This window comes from Rhinolophus sinicus, chromosome 17 (genome assembly GCF_057876585.1).
Source record: "Rhinolophus sinicus isolate RSI-liver-muscle chromosome 17, RSI-T2T, whole genome shotgun sequence".
Lineage (NCBI taxonomy): Eukaryota > Metazoa > Chordata > Mammalia > Chiroptera > Rhinolophidae > Rhinolophus > Rhinolophus sinicus.
The window spans coordinates 18983631-19001382 of record NC_142517.1 but is presented as its reverse complement, the minus strand read 5'-3'; the positions used below and the strand labels follow the sequence as shown (position 1 = coordinate 19001382).

The 17752-nt window shown below is 33.6% G+C and overlaps 1 protein-coding gene across 2 annotated transcripts in view; it reads left to right on the top strand.

The window, feature by feature from the left end:
* The window catches only part of NCAM2 (neural cell adhesion molecule 2), a 446058-nt gene that overhangs the window by 280631 nt on the left and 147675 nt on the right, over positions 1-17752 (top strand). For both annotated transcript variants that reach the window (XM_088794499.1, XM_088794500.1), the window contains exons 6-7: positions 13442-13559; positions 16441-16601. In XM_088794499.1, coding sequence (XP_088650625.1) covers positions 13442-13559; positions 16441-16601 — 279 coding nt within the window. The remainder of the gene's footprint in view (positions 1-13441; positions 13560-16440; positions 16602-17752) is intronic.

Genomic DNA, 17752 nt, shown 5'->3' with positions numbered 1-17752 from the left:
AGGAGTTTTGAAGCTCTGTGATTTTATGCATAGAAGTTTAGAATTGTTATGTCCTCTTGATGAATTGACTTCTTTATCATTAGGAAATGATCCCATTGGTAATTCTTTGCTCTGAAATCTATTCTGACTGATGTCGGTATAGCTAACTCAGCTTTTTCTCAATTAGTGTTTGCATGATTTTTTCCTTCCTTTTAATTTTAACCTAATTGTTTCTTGAAGGCAGTATTTAGTAAGAACTCCTTTTTTTTTTTCTTCAATCAATTCTGACAGTCCCTGCCTTTGTATTGAAATGTTTACACAATTTACATTAAGTATCTTATTGATTTAGTTGAATTAAATCTTGCTATTTTTTTTCTCTTTGTCTTATAGGTTCTTTGTTCCCCTTTTTTCCGTTTAATCCTTTAGATTTTTGGCGTATTTTTTATTAGTCAATTAATTTTCTATCTTGGCTTATTCACTATAGTTCACTGCTACTCTGTTATTTTCGTAGTTGATTTTCATAATCTTCCTTCAAGTGATGTTATACCCTTTCATGTATTGAATAACAATACCTTCTTCCAGCCTTTATTCAGTTTATATCTCCATAAATTATAAATCTTGTATTTGTTTTCTATTTCTGTGGTAACAAATTACCACACATTTGGTGGCTTGAAACAACACAAATTTTGTATTTCTCAGATTCTGTAGGTGAAAAATCAAATCAGGCTCAGCTGGGATCTGCTTAAGGTATTATAGAAATATATTCATACTGCGGTATCATTATTTTTATAACATATTATAAAATCGAGGTGTCAGCAGGATTGTGCTCCTTGCTGCAGGCTCTGGGGAGGAAACTCTTCTGATATCCTTCAGGTTGTTGGCAGAATTCATCGCCTTTCTGCTGTAGGGCTCAAGTCCTGTTTTCTTGCTGGGTATCAGCTGGAGGAGGCTGCACTGAGCTTGCAGAAACCTCCTTTTGGGTCTCTTCCTTCAGGGCCAGTAACAGTGCTGGAAAAAATTCTCATATTAGGAATATTTCTTATGTCCCTTTTTGCTGCATCTCCTGCTGCTTCTTCCAGCTGGAACTCTGTTTTTAATGGCTCGTGTGATTGGTCTCACCTGCATAATAAAAGATACTCTTCCATTTTAATGTATATGATGATAATTATATCTAAAAAATCCTTTTTGCCAGCTAACTTCATATATTCATAGGTGACTGGGTTTAGGGTATTGACATTTTTGAAGGTTGGGGGGGGGGGCGTAGTATTCTGCCCAGTGCAACTTCACAATATATGTTTTTTGTTATTGTTTTCTTGAAATTGTCAGTTATCTCTTAACAATACTTCTTTAATAAAGAAAATAAAGCTTTTCTATGTATCCACATAGTTACTATTTCCAGGGCTCTTCATTACTTCCTGTGTACAGATTTCCATCTGGTATCAGTTCCCAAATGACTGAACGACTTGCTTTAGCATTTCTTACAGTGCAGGTCAGATAGAAATGATTAACTTCGCCTCCTGAATATCTGAGAAAGTCTTTATTTCATCTTCATATTTGAAATAAAGTTTTGCTCGGGATAGAATTATATAAGTGGACAGTATTTTGTTTAGTTTAGTTTTGTTTTTCTTTCAATACCTGAAAAATTCTGAGCCATTATTTTTGGCCTGAGTTGTTTCAGATCAAAAGTCTGTTCTCCTCCTGATTTTGTGCCTGTGTGCATAAAATGTGCTACCTCCTCAGTCCTCCCATATTTTTTGAAGATTTTATCACTTGTTTATAGCAGTGTGAATGCAGGGTACATCAGTGAAATATTTTTTATTATTTTTGCATTTGGGTTTGTTGACAAATTTGGACTATATTTCTTAAAAAATTTGAAAATGTTTGATCTTCACATACTGATCTTCATATACAAGTATTGTTTCCTGTCCCACACTCCTTTGGGATGCCAATTTCACATACACGTAATCGGCAACTTGAACTTATTCCATAGTTCTCAGAGGTTCTGTTCATTCTTTTTAATTTACTTTTCTTCCTGTCTCACTTTTCGGATAGTTTCTGTTGCTGTAAGTTCAAGTTCAGTCATCGTTTCTCCTGTGATTGTTTAATCTACTATTAATTCTATCTTGTATAATTATGATTTCGGACAATATAGTTTTAATATGTACAAATTTGATTTTTTCATATATCGCCAAATTTGGACCTTTAACATTCTCAGTTTTTCTTTTGAATTTTTGAACATATGGAATACAGTTATAATAACTGTTTCAACGTTCTTATCTACTATTTATAATATGTGTCATTTCTAGGCCAGTTTGAGTTCATTGTATTTTTTATTTTTCCTTATCATGTCTCATATTCTATACTTCTTTGAATGTTTATTAACTTTAATTTGGATGCCAGATGTTGTGGATTTTACCACTGTAATGTGCTGAGTATTTTTATTTTCCTTTAAATATTTCAGGTCTTTGTCCAGGAATGCAGAAACATTACTTGGAAACAATTTAATCCTTTCAGTTCATGCCTTTAAGCTTTGTTACCTGGACTCAGAATACTCAAGAGGTTATTTTGCTCCACTTCTGAGATACTATCTCTCTGAATACTCTATTTGACATGCATTATGAGATGTTTCATTATTATTATTATTATTATTATTATTAATATTCTGGCTTGTGGGAATAGAAATTGTTCTTTGCTCTATTTGAGGTTTGAAAATCATTTCTTCTAATTTGGGAAGTTTTTTCCCCCTGGCCTCAGTAGTTTCGTTTCATGGACACCTTCATCAGTACTCATCTGAAGACCCCAAGGGAGCTAGCTCACTGCCAATCTCAGGAAGAACTCACTTGCACCTCTCCTGTCTGGCACTCTCTGAAACACCACCACCCTGACTCCCCAAAACTGGGACATCCAGACTCCAAATGGGCTCCTCCTCCCTGGTCTGCTGCTTAAAAACTCTCTAGCTAGTAAGCTGGGGCAGTCATAGGGCTCGTCTCATTTCCTCTCGTATCTCAGAGAGCACTGTTGACTCATTTTGTTGACTGGTTGACAGCATCTTGAAAACTGTTATTTTATAACACATGTCTGATGTCTTAGCTGTTCTAAGTGGTAGGATAAATTGGTTATCTGTTTCTGCCTCTTGGCTGGAAGCTGACATTTTTGCATATCTATATCAGTATATTGAACAAAATCATAACCATTATTCTAAGGGTTTGAGTAATATAGCAATATGTTTTATTTAATGTGATGTTGTTTACTTATACCTAAATTCTGACCTCAAAATATTTCAGCCTTCCAGTCTATACTGAATTCAAAATAACTTTGGATATACATATATATATGTCTGTGTCTAAGTTTTACTGTCTGCTTATTTTATCCACACATTTTGTTTCACAATTAAATTAATTTATTTTTATTAATTAATGAACTTAATTGTACTTCAGTTTCGACACTGGATTATTGACGGCAGGGCATTGCAAAGCCACTTTGCAAGAACTAAAGCAATGCACTAAAAAACAGGGAATAGTTTAGGTGCCTCAAAACACGAAGACTATAGAAGCAGTGTAATCTATAGTTCATGATAGATAAAAAACAAGCAGCAAAAAGTAAGTTGTTTTTTTTTTTTTTTTTTTTTTTTTTCAGAATACAGTGGGCAGATCAGAGCAATGAGTTAAAAACAGGGAAAGACTTCTATGAACTGAAGTACAAACACTTCATGATCATGAGTTGAGCCTCCCTCAGATAGAGACAGTTTTAGAGATTCTCCTGCTTTAGAACAATCAGGGACTAACTTCTCCAAGAGTTGTGGACTGTTTTAGTGCATCAGCTTATTGAATCTGGTGGATAATAGTTATAAGACAATTATAATTAAAAACAAAAACCTCACAGGATGTAATTTTTTTTAAGTATGTATAAGTTTGTTTTTAAATTAACGTATGGGAAAAATCACTTTTATTTTTATTGTACAGTTCTGTGGATTTTGATATATGTATAGGTACCTGTAACCACTACCACAATCAGTACACAAAATTGTTCCATCAACACCAAACACTATTTTGTTTTCCCTTTTGTAGTTACACCTTCATACATCCTCAAAGCCCCAAACAACCACCACTGCTTTACCTGTCATAGTAAAGATTCTCTCTTTAAGAATGTCATATAAATGGAATCCTCTATCATGCAACCTCTTAAGAATGTTTTAATCATTCAGCATAAGCCCTGAGAATCATCCCACTTGTTATATGTATCTACTTTTTGCAGTTAGAAATTGAGCTGCTGTAAACTAGTATGTATGCTATTTCTTGTGTGAGCTTAAATTCATTGATTTAGGGTAAATACGTAGGACTAGGATTGCAGAGACATAAAGTAAATGCATGTTTAAGTTTATAAGAAACTGCTGAACCTTCTCCCACAATGGCTATAAAATCGTGAATTTTCACCTATAATGTATGAGTTCAGCTTTTCCTCATTGTCACCAGCATTTGATGTAAGTTATTGATTTTTGTTTTGTTTTTAATTTTATACATGGTAAGTGTGTAAGTGGAACCTTTGTGGTTTTCATTTGCATTTCTTCTCAAAGTCACTATGCAATGGCTAAAGGGGGGGTGAACATCTTTTAATGTGATTATTTTTCATTTGTGCATCGTATTCAGTGAAATGTCGCTTCATATCTTTGCCCATGTTCTAATTTGATTTTTTCCCCTGTTTGAGAGTTGCTTACACAAATTTTAGATTATATCCCAGATTTTGAATATCAAATTATAGGACCCTGGGTTTTATTTCGGTCCTTTAGAGAATACTAATATTTTGATTTTCACAGACAATAAATCTGTTTAAATTCAGGCCACATATTGCAATTATTTTTCTTTGGTTTGTAGATTCAAAAATCACTTTCATTTTCAAATCCTTTGCAGTGTTCAGATCTTTTATGTGTACCAATGGCCATTCCAGTGTGGTTGGTGGTCTGTATCTTAGTTCAATTCATAGTCTTCATACTATTTATGATCAGATTCACACATGCACGTCTCATGGCTGAGCTCCAGATTTGATAAATATCTCGATGCTGTTGCATTTCTAAGCTTTTCTTATTCCGTGATGTCTCCCATGCTTTCCTATTCCTTGAGTCACCAGTTTTCAGTGCGCTCGCCCATAAACAGGTTTTCTTTACCCGTTCACTATTACAAATATGCCCTCCTTCAGGGTCAACTGGCTGGACGAAAGAGAAGGATAAAAGCAGTGGGAGTCTGCTTTGCCCTCTTGGGACCACGACTCTTCTGATTGACTAGGAAGAATTCCCTCTCTCAGAATGAAGTACTTGCAGGCTCCCCCGCTGCTGCCATTGCCATTGCCAGGAGAAGTCTTTCCGGATCCTGGAGCCTGAACCAGAGGCTTCTCTAGACCTCACTAAGGCCATGTTAATTCTCACTTTTGGCTCTTGGGCTGTTCACGACAAGGATTCCGAAGGAAAAATAGAATGGCTTTTCTCAGTTCATTTCAAACTCTGATTTTTTTCTAGTAGCAATAAGCGTGCTACTATTTACATTTCAGAGTTCTCAAACAGATTATTTGTGTGTTCTGTCCAAGTCTCATAGATGAATTAAGTAAAACAGGCAGGTGGTAGTAGGATTACTTCAATATACCCAGAATGGGAACTCTGTAATACTGTTGTTTAACCTGTTGACATGTATATGATCAGTATTTTTGTTTCATTTTGTTTTTAACTTAAAAGAATTACTAAAGACACTACCTGAAATGATTTACAGCAGTTCACTTTTCATTAAGGTCCAATTTATCACTCCAATGTCACTCTGAACATTTAGCTCACACTTTGGGGTAATCTCAGGCTGCTTACTGACTTTTGTCAGTAGTGTTTCTAAAATCATGCATGTCTAAGTTAATGAGACAAAATTACATTAACTTACAGGGGGAAACATAAAAGAGGCTCCAACCCTTCTTTCCTTCTGGCAGTCTATCACATATAAAAATTATGTTGATGTTATAAAATGTGTGCTTTCAAAAACCATGTAATAGTAATTTCCCAAAATTATAAATTACATGACCTTTTAACGATCTGTTATCTATTTACATGTTATCGTAAACTAACTAGTTTTAACACATTTTTTGTGGGAAACTAGTAAACTCGTCATATGGCCTCTAGTTGGAACCGGCAAAAATTTTGCAAAGTAAGTAAATAGAGACCTCTTTTTAAACTAAAACACTGAAAGTTTCATAGAAAAATATCAAATAGATCGAAAGATATGAATATTTTACGGAAAGTCTAATTTTGGCGAGAAAATGTCAAAAAAGCCCCGCGTTACGACGCGATTTGGCGGGAAAATGCCCGCTTACAATTAATATCAAGATAACCCTTCCTCTCCAATATGTTCAATATCTTCCAATATTACCTTCATTCATGTTATATACATGAGCCAAAGGGTGCCTCCATATATTGGGCCTTATGTTTTTTTCTTCTTCACAGCAAACTGGAGATATTATCTCAAAATCTCATTATCTCCAAATTTGAAAATTTGCACATATGATTATTATAAATATAGTCAAAATAATCATATTTTTAATCATTTGGAATCATCCTTCTTTGTCCACCCTGCATAACTGCACCCACATTTTACTAGTCATAGATAAGACAACTCTGGTCCTATGTAAGACCCCAAGCCAGAGCTGTCTTTTGGGGTTCTCCAACTGAGAGACCCCATGCTCTGCTGCTGAGTGACACACCTCGACACACAAGCCTTCCACCCCTCTCAAACTTCCTTCTCTCCCAGGGGTTCCGTTGCACTCCTCCCTTCTGGGTGATTCCCCCCCACACACACACTCACACCTTGTCTCTGGAAGGTCTCTCTCTATGAGGAGTTCATTTTCTTATACAATCCAGATAAAGCTCATTGTATACTCCTGCCACTTGTTGCCATGTCTTTTTCCTTTATCAGTATTAAAATCCTCCAACTCACCACACTTTTCAACAGATAATTTCTCTAGAACTTCTCAAAAGTGATCATTACTGTCTCTCTAGGATTATTTTCTGAAACCTCTTACATTTTGATTTATTTTAAACATACACTACGACTTCTATTTTAAATTGTTTTTCTTGGCAGTTTTATATGATTGTTTAAATGCTAGTTTGAATTACCAAATTATATTCTACCTCATTCTGTACCCCAGTTGACATCAAAACTTTGTGCCTTAGGAACTATTTACACTTATAACATTATTGAGAATCTCCAAACATTTTGTTTATGTGGGGCATACCCCTTTATTAATATGTGTGTGTGTGTGTGTGTGTGTATATATATATATATATATATATATATAATATTAGACATTGAAACTTGAGTAGTTTTTAAATATTTAAATATTTAGTTAATTCATTTAAATTTTTAAATGTTAATTTATTAGTTTGTCAAAAATAATAACTATGCTAACCTAAATAACAATTTATGAAAAAATAATTACATTTTGAAAAGAACAATTGTGAAAGAGTTGCTTCGTTTACATTTGTATGTTTCTCTAACAAGTGCCTTAACAGAAGACAGGCAGAGTCTCATACTTGCTTTGACATTCAAACTTTTGTGATGTAATTTTGAACCTGAGAAAAGGATTCTTTCAGATAAGGAGATTATTGAACTTTTCCTCCATGAGCACAATCCAATAACTTAACTTTTGCAGGAGAAATATTCATTCTCACAGAGATATATAGTTGGAAAAGGGGTGCTTCCATAGACCACTTGAATAGATGTTTGGGACCTCTGGGGTCCTTGAAGCACACTTTGAGGACCTCCGCTGTAGAATATTGTTAATCAGTGAATATACCCTGAAAGGCATAAAAATTATCAAGCTTAATGGTGAAATTATCCTTCAAGAAATTCAAAACCTTCAGAGCTTTTTGTTTGTTTTTGATCTGAGGGATCTTCCATATTAAGTTTGGCCTTTTATTTAATCATTACATCTTCTTGTGGAAACAAAAATAAAGTAACAGTAGTTTTTCCCATGCCTCCAACAATAGTTTTTCTCTTGGCTTTTCTTTAATAAGGATTTATTTTTTGGTTATAATGCTTTTAGACATTCAGTTATGAATTTACTTTAGGAAAGTATATGAAAACTATGTATTTCAATTTTTGTTTTATTGTCTTATTTTTTTCTTTTACATTTTTTCTAGTTATAAAACTAATACATAGCTGCAGTAAAACATAATAACCACAATGAGCAGTTTGAAATACGGGATTTAGTCCTCTTCAGTCAAAATTATGTATGGTATTAATTTACTGTTTGACATGTCAGACTCACTTCAGGATAATTACCTGCAGCATTGAGTGCAGTAAATCAGGATTGTAATAGATACATATTTGTCCATCTACAGATGACTTAAACACGCCCACTGTTTACCAGCAGGGTAGAAGACAGTGTGACTTGAATAAGAGGGAGGAAGTTCTCTATATATAACATGGATGTATTCCTTACACGTATTACTAATTTTGGAAAATATGCATGGTACAGAAAAGAGTATAGTTTGTAAAATGAAGAAGGAAACAAAAAAAATGCGTTAATTTTTGCTTAAATAAGTATAAATAATTATCAAAGTGATTAACAAGAAAACGGACAAGGTCAAGAATTCTGTGTCTATCTTTTATATCATTTTATTTTCAACATGTGAATATGATCTATTTTAAAAGTCAAATTAAAAGAACATAAAAATCAGATTTATTTGTTAAAACTTGGAAAATACAGAAAAGCATAGTGATGATAAAGCAAAGCTTCAGGTAATATTTCCTCATTGCTTTTGTACTTGCCCACTGAAGGCGATGTGTATTTGACTCAGTATCTGACATCTTTGCTATTACAATGGAATTTAAGATGCCTATTGAAACTTTTCCCATGAATGTTATTTTAAAGCAACATAATAGGCCAATTTGATCCACATTATCTTTTAATCTGATGGTATCAAGTAAGACTCTTACTGTTTTCCTCAAATAGGTTTGATTTTAAAACTCAGTGCACAACAGATAACTGTAATTATGTTACATCTCCACTGTATTCACAAATTAGGAATAAACTGGTGGAAAAATGCCTGCCAATTAGTTACCAATTCTTTTTCAAGTACATAAAAACACGTTGATTAGGTTCTCTGGCAAGGCAGTCATACTACGTATGCTGATACTCGAGATTGGAAACTACTAACTATTAAAAAAAAACACTGCATTTATTTTACAATAACCAAGAAGCTAGATTTTCTTTCAAAATGAAATTATAGTTACTTCACTTTTGCTTATGTCAATCATTTGATATTTTGTGTTTGTTAAATTCTGTATGTGTTTTGAGTTCCAAAAAAAACCTGCTACTCCTATTAAATAACACTTTAAAATAACCATCGTCATAAATATGAAATGAAGAATTATTGAAAGTATCCAGAACCAATATTAATGAAAATTGAGAGGTATTAGATGATTTAATAGCAGACAAGGTAGTAATGAAGGGCAAAACAAACAAATAAAAAAGTAAAAAGTAAAAACAGTGCACCCGCAACATCATCAACATTGGTCATGATCACTGGAAAGTAATAATCAAATGATTAAAAGATCAAAATGAAGCCATAGAAACATCTGAGTTAAGAAACTAAATTACTTTCTATATATACTGAGAACTGCAATACAGAATGTTAAAAATACAAAGCACGTTGGTGTTAACCTGGTCCATCTATTCTCTTGGTCAGGGACTGAGGTGGTGTATGTGACTTTCCCTTTTTTGTGTGTGTGATAAAACACACATTACATAAAATTTACCATCCTAACCAATATGAGTGTACATTGAGTGGCATTAAATATATTTATAATGTGGTGCAACACTGCGCCTAGCTTCATAACTCTTTTCTTCTTACAAAACTAAACTTCTATACCCCTTTAACAACAATTCCCTCTCACCCACCCCCATCACTCACCACTGGTCCATAGCAAACACCATTTCACTTTCTGTCTCTATAGTTTTGACTACCCTAAGTACATAATAAGTGGAATCATAGAGTGTTTGTCTTTCTGTGATTCCTTTATTTCACTTAGAGTGTCTTCAAGGTCCATCAGGGGTGTAGTATAAGGTGTGATAAAAAAATATGGTGAATGTTTAAATAAAACATATTTATTGCAGTAATAGACACATGGCCATTAATTCCCCTCAAAATACTCCCCCTCGCTTCAAACACACGTATCTCATCGTTCTTGCCACTTTCTGAAGCAGTTCTGGAAGTCCTCTTTCGTGAGTGTCCTTATTTCATCTGCCATCATGACAACGCTCCGTGTCACACATCGCTTCTGGTACGGCAATTTCTGTTAAATAAAAACATTGCAGTGTGTCCTCATCCACCTCATTCAACGGATCTGGCAAAATGATTCAGGACATCAAGGCAGACATGAAAGCATAACTAAAGACATGAAAGAGGACTTCCAGAACTGCTTCAGAAAGTGGCAAGAACGATGAGATTAGTATGTTTGAAGTGAGCAGGAGTATTTTGAGGAGGATTAATGACAATGTGTCATTTACTGTATTTTTTTTTTTTTTTTTAGTTAAAGATTCACCATATTGTTTGATCACACCTTGTATATGTCAGAATTTCCTTTTTTTGAAGGCTCAATAATATTCAATTTTATGCATATAACACATTTGCTTATCATTGATGGACATTTAAGCTGCTTCTACTTTTTATGTATTGTGATTAATGGAGCTATGGGCTAGATTACAGATCTCTCTTTGAGACCTTGCTTGCAATTTACCCCCATGTCTTTCACTGGAAACTGCAAGCCTTTGATAGGTCCCACGTTTTCAAGATAGTTACATCAAACAGATTCTACCAGTTCAGTTGTTGTCTAGGTGGCAGACAGATTCCTGGTGCTTCCTACTCTACCAGGGTCCCCAGATCCTCTCTTACGTTAATTTCTGAGTGTCGCGCAGACTGAAAAATCAAAACAAGGAAAGGTAAACAAGAAAGGAAAGTGAAGTCTTAAGTTTAGAAGTTCTCTGTCAGATAGAAGATCTACAAGTGAATTAACTTCATTCATATATATATAAAATATATAATATAATATATATACATATGTATATATGTGTGTGTATATATATATGTGTGTATATATATATATATAATCTGAATAATCAGTGAGTTACAAAAGAGTATCTGTCCTGACAGTGGTAGAGAGGAGCTTGTTATCCTTATCCTGAATAAATTTGGAGGAATTATTTGTGCTCCTTAATCTGAGTAACCTGAATAATCCATGATCAGTACCCTGTGCTTCATCTTTTGAGAAATATTTAAAGGGAAGTGGGTGGAGAAGATGGCAAAACACAGAAGACATACGGAATTGTTGGATGGCATTGATGATGAAGGGGAATTAAGCTGTCAAATTAGTGGTATCTTTGATTCTTAAGCAGCCAGTGACACAAATTATAACGTGAAGGTGGACCAAAGCCTCCATATAAGTGAACATATGGGGCGACTTCCCTACACATCCTTATGTTTCTTGAAACTAAACATTGAAAACAAATTTACCATAAAGTATTGAGTACTTAACATATACAGAATATAAATCTTTGTAAAGTTATATTAAAACTGGATGTTTCAGATATAGACAAATATGAAAAAAAGTATTTTTAGAATGTTAAAATAGAGTAGATGTGGGTCTTATGAGAAAAAATAAATTTGGCTGAATATAATTACACTCCCTTTTAAAATTATTTAATCCAACTCAATAGCAAAATCAGAACAAAGATGTGATAATACATAAAAATGCTCTATAGTCTAAAACAGTGGGTAAAAAACTCCCTGAGTGTCCTGGTGTCTGAACTAGTAGATATTTTGATGCTGTTATTCAGAATAGTTCTAGAATTACTCTTCAAAATGATATGTAAATATGCAATATTTGTTCTGCTAATGTATGCTGTAAGAACACATATATCATTAGCAGAATCAGTGTATCCTAAAACATAAACGCTGAGATTCGTCAGTTCCTACAAATATTCGTCCAGCATGTGCAGTTCACTTTATAGAAAAGAAAATTATAATAAAGAACAAACAACTTGTTTGGGTTAGTAACAGTAACAGGATAAGTACTGGAGCATGTGATTCTCCATTGGGAAGTGTTTCAATGTGCATGAATACTTCAGAATTTCTATTAAAGAGTTTATTTTTGTTATAATTATCTAATGGGTTAAAATCTTTATTTTTGTAATAAAAATAGTCATAGTATTCTTGCAACTCCATTCATAATAACCAAGTGAAAAGCAATGCATTTTGATTAAAATGTTCTTTATCATAATTACAAGGGAGAGGAAAAAAAAAGGACACAAAGTCAAATTTCAATGTACTTAAAATGCAGAGTTAATATCTGTAAAGAAGTCCATCCTATTATAATATTAGTAATTATCATGTTACTTTAGAGACAGCAGGTCAGTTCGTGCCCCTTGGATCTAAATTCAAAAGGGCAGAAACTTGATTTATTGTGCTTAATTACTAAGATACATATCAGTTGATCTCTCCACTATCAATGGCAATAATGCAGCATCAAAGCTGACCTGAATATATTTAATTATAATCACACTTGTAAATGCCTGTCTGGTAATGTCGTTTAGTATATGTAAAAAATAAGTCTATTAGAATAATTAATTTGGGGAATATCATTTTGTCATATTCAATTGAAAATCATAGTATACATTAAATCAAAATTTATGCTGTACTTTGAAATTCAGCTTCTATTATGGATGTTATTGATTTGTTTATTGCAAACAGTGCATTTTAGTAACAGTTTCAACATGTCCAAAATGTGCAGCGTATACAGTTTTTGCAATGTAATTAGTTAGAAATTGGGGAAGCTTAATTTTAAAATTGAATTGTTCATGAAAATCTATTGCATACTCTCTATAGCTTTAGCAGTTTCTCTTCATAAAATGTTCTATGGTTGTTTAAAGAAATTAAATGCAGTTAATCAGAAAGAACATTAGGGTTTGACACCTAATTTGAAAGCCTTGTCTTAAAGCGGTGAATGATTGCTTATAGAATCACATATACCAATGAGAACACAAATAGGAAATCCATTTATGCTCCAAGTAGATCCCAGTTATTGCTGTAAGTCAGGGTGTTATTGTCTTTTTGTGAGCAGTATTTTATAAAAGTGTCTACATATATATTTTTTTTTGGCTAAAATGTCTATTGTTTACTCAAGCTTGATAGATTAAAAGTAGTAAAGTAGCACAGAGAGAATTCTCTAATTACTGGACGGGAGAAGGCAGCTCAGTGATCTTAAAGTCATTTGACTGTGCAGCCAAGTCAGTCCTAGTGATGTAAGTATAGGTGTTAATGATCAAAATTTAAAGCTTAGCATGAACAACAACAAAAAGTAATGGTAAAAAAGTCCCAGTGGTGTTGGGGAAATGTTTATCATCTCTATTTAATCTGCATACATCTATTTTTCAGTGCCGCCAGCCATCACAATGCCGCAGAAATCCTTTAATGCCACTGCTGAGAGAGGAGAAGAGATGACACTGTTCTGCAGGGCCTCCGGCTCTCCTGAGCCCACCATCTCCTGGTACAGGTAGGTCACGCACCTCATCCCTCTGTCCTGCATCTGTAACTAAGCTCATGGAAAATGATACGTGATCCCATCATTTTGTCAGGAAAGAAAAACACTGTTTTTCAATTTTATTTAAGAAGTTATTATGCTTTTGTTTTCTGATTCATTGGTTAGATTACATAGTTAACGAGATCAACAGGGTGACTTAACCCAAGCCACAGGCTGCACCCATAGCCCTGGTCATTCTATCTACAAGGCATGTTTCTGACCCACAAATTCCAGTCACTGGACCTCACCCAACTGAGAACTCTGTCTTCCAACTCGGATACACTGCCTGGCTCTGTTTGGGTTCTCCATCTCTGAGCTGTAGCCTGGAGACTGTCCTCAGGTAGAAGCTAGGACGGTCCTCAGAAGTCACTGTCATGTACTACTTGTTGACCAATGATTGTGAACTGTTACTTAATCTGTGTGTCCAGCGATTTTATTGTTTGAAATGGCTGGATACATATATCCTTCTTACTCCATTATGATCAAAAATGGAATCGTTCTCCCTTCTTTATCATTTCTACGGATTCTCTAATCCTGACCTCTATTTTCCTGTGCCTGGCCAAGGAGCACTGTGAGAAGTGGTTTGATTTTCAAAGGATGGGCTCATGGAATGCCATCTTAATCCTTTGGGGGTTCTTTTCATACATTAGCATCCCACAGAAATGGACGGTGGATAACAATGTATATTGTATCTAACAGGTTTGTTGGGGAAAAGACATTAAGAGCCATTTCCCTGTTTGTTATCCTTTAATGATATTTTTAATTGAGCTCTTGAAGGGAATATAATCTTTACAAACTGATTTCCTCTAAATTAGTCAAGACCCACCCATCCATTTTAAAGCTCAGATCATGATTTTTTTTTTTTCCCCATGAAAAGGCCTAGATTATGCCATTTTGCTTCTCTCTTACTACAGTAGTTCTCTCACAACCCGCCCCCGCAAATCCCCAAAAGTGATTAACTCACTAATGGGATGTATATTACCCTCTGTTATTACCAATCATATTATGAACTGTGCATGATAACTGGCCGTGTCTCACTCATTTGCTACACTTCCTACATTTATTACATATGTCACATGAGGTAGGGAAATAACCTTCTTTATTAGAGAGAGCACTGTAACTTAGTTAACCTGCAGCTTACATTACTGTGTGAAACTAAGTCTCATTTTTGAGTTGAGGGACGGGGAAACCATACATAAAATTTTAGCTATGATCTGTGAATGAGGGTAGGGAGGGAAAATACACATCTGTGGGCTAATTGTGAGTATTCAGCAAGATAAATAATATAGGCAAAGTGTTGTGTAAATCACAAGTTACTGAAACTTCTGGAGTAGTAGTAGTAGTAGTAGTAGTTGACTGTTAAACAGATGAGTACTTTTTATTGAATAGATTGAGAAATATTGTTATCACCAACTGCAGTGAAAACTCTATATATTAAATTCTAGACACAAATGCTAAAATGTTATATAGTTATAAATATTGGATTAGTAAACATACGAAAACATATAAACATACAGAGCACTATATATTTGCTAATGGTAGTTTATAAACCCTAATTTTGAACTCTACCTGTTTTTTGTATTTTTTGTCCATTTTATGATATAGTTAGAGATTTCACTAGAAGCTGAAAAAAACAGATGTTATTGAGTCATAGAAGGATATAAGGTTTATGTTAAGATATGTACCAGTGATTTGTGGAAAGCAAAACTAAATTCACTGGAAAGATCTTTTATTGTATCAGTGAAATGTTCTGTTTCAATATAGGAAAAAAATTTTTTTGTATCCTTTTAGAGATTTTTCTTTTTAAATTTAAACTTGTATGCCCAAGTACATCTCCCAACCCTTGAGGACAGAACCTAAACTTTTTACGTTAGTGTACTTTAAAATCAATTCAACCATCCCAAACACCATTATAAGAAAAATATAGGAGAGATAAAGAGAAGAAAGAAAAGGAGAAAGAGGAAGAGGAGATGAAAATAAAATAAAATGAAAGCGTATATGCAACATAAGAAGCCTGAACACATATTAAAGGTAATTGTAGAAATTGTTTCAGATTTAACAATATTTAAAATATTTCTTTGAATTATTGTTAAAAAAAAGTGTCTTAGTGGATAACAATGAGTCAAATTAAGGCAGAATGAATATGGCTTAAATTCAGAAAGAACATGGCAAGTATTAAAACATATTTATATCTATGAGGGAACTTAACAAACAAAGTGATTGCTTCTCCTTATTAATGAATTAAATTATCCTATTCAGCACAATTTCTCTAACAACATTTTCACATAATTCTTTCCTCTCACCCTTTTATTGTCAGTAGTTATTTACAAGTTATATTGGTTATGTATTTAAATTGCATTTACCTTGAAACTTCTTTAAAGGATGTTTCCATAGATATTCTATGAAACTTATCTCAGGAACCTAGTAAATAAATATGTTTGATGATTACACTGTGACTCACCAACATAAAAAACTGTCTGTGAAATTAAAATCATCAAAGAAACTTAATTTTTTGGGTAGTAATCAAAGTACAGATTGACCCAGTGTTTTTTGTTTTGTTTTGTTTTGTTTTTTTGTATCTTTTTTTTGCCAAAGATTAGTATCATGATTGCAGCATAACTCAAATATTATTCTTGTCTCTAACGTCACAACAATTTTCAAGTACAATTTTAATATTTATGCATTACGTTTTACTGGGCTACTAAAACTATGCTTTTGATTAGTATATAGGCTTTTCTGTCAATCACAGTAGCCATGAAATGATTGACAACTACAGATCAAAAAGTTGAGTATGAGTTGTTTCCTGAGTAATGAAGTCAGATTTATGAATATCAACCTCTCATTTCTTCTTTAGGAATGGCAAGTTCATCGAAGAAAATGAAAAGTACATATTGAAAGGAAGCAATACAGAACTCACCGTGAGGAACATTATCAATAGTGATGGGGGTCCTTATGTCTGCAAGGCCACAAATAAGGCAGGAGAAGATGAAAAGCAGGCATTCCTCCAAGTCTTCGGTAAGTATTACATCATCATGGCTACAACTGCTGTCTCAAGGGAGGTCATGTCAAATTCTACTCTGTCACATACCTGAACTATTTGACTTTCCAAAATTAAATCTCAGGTTTCTCATCTCTAAAATAGATTTTAAAATTGCTGCTACCAGATAGAATTATTTTAAGAATTACATGAAATTCCTCATGTACATTTTCATAAAGTATTGGCTGACTCATAACAGAGACTGGAGGAGAGTTCATTGAAATTATATATACTAGGATTTCTTATTACATATATAGATAGATATAGATATAGATAGATAGATATCTATATCTATATCTGTATCTATATCTACGTACACAGAGGGTTTCAAAAAAGGTATACACATTTTAAGAAAGGAAAAACTATTAAAATTGCGCTGATGGTACTTTTGAGCACCTGTTGTAATTGCAGAAGTCAGATGTGACTTGCATTCATCTTTTGTTATCAGTATATATTTGAGTATTACAATTTTAATACAGTTTTTTTCCTTTCTTAAAATGTGTATACATGTTTTGGGACCCTCTGTGTGTGTGTGTGTGTGTGTATACACACATACATGTATATATATACACACACACACATACATATGTTGATCTTTATAAATCTTTAAATGACACAAGTTGGGATCAGTTTTACTTTCAATATATTTCAAAAGAGCACACCTATAAGGCCATACTTAAGAAGCATTCACCTATAACTATAATTAAATATCCTCACTTCATTTTGTTAAAAGGAAATATACTTTAAATATCTTTCATACTTACAAAAAGCCATATTACCTTCTTTGGGAATCTTAGAAAGAGTAGTGGACTAATAAGATTTTTTGTTTGTTTTTTGGGGATTTTTAAAAAATTATTGATTAAGCTTCCATTATGTTTTCAAGATTATAAAAAATGTTGCTGGTGATTATTTGGAATATGAGTATTCTCTAAAAAGCATAACACTAAAACTTACATGTACTACTAACATTTAGTATATTTTCTTCGTTTTTAAAAACATGGTAATCAAAATGCTTTTACAATGAAGAGAGGAGGCAGGAAGAAGGGAGAACTCTGTAGGAGTAAGAAGGACCAGTGTTTGAGTGGTAATACACGTGTGAACAAGTCCTCTGCCAGCTGGTCCTATGGTC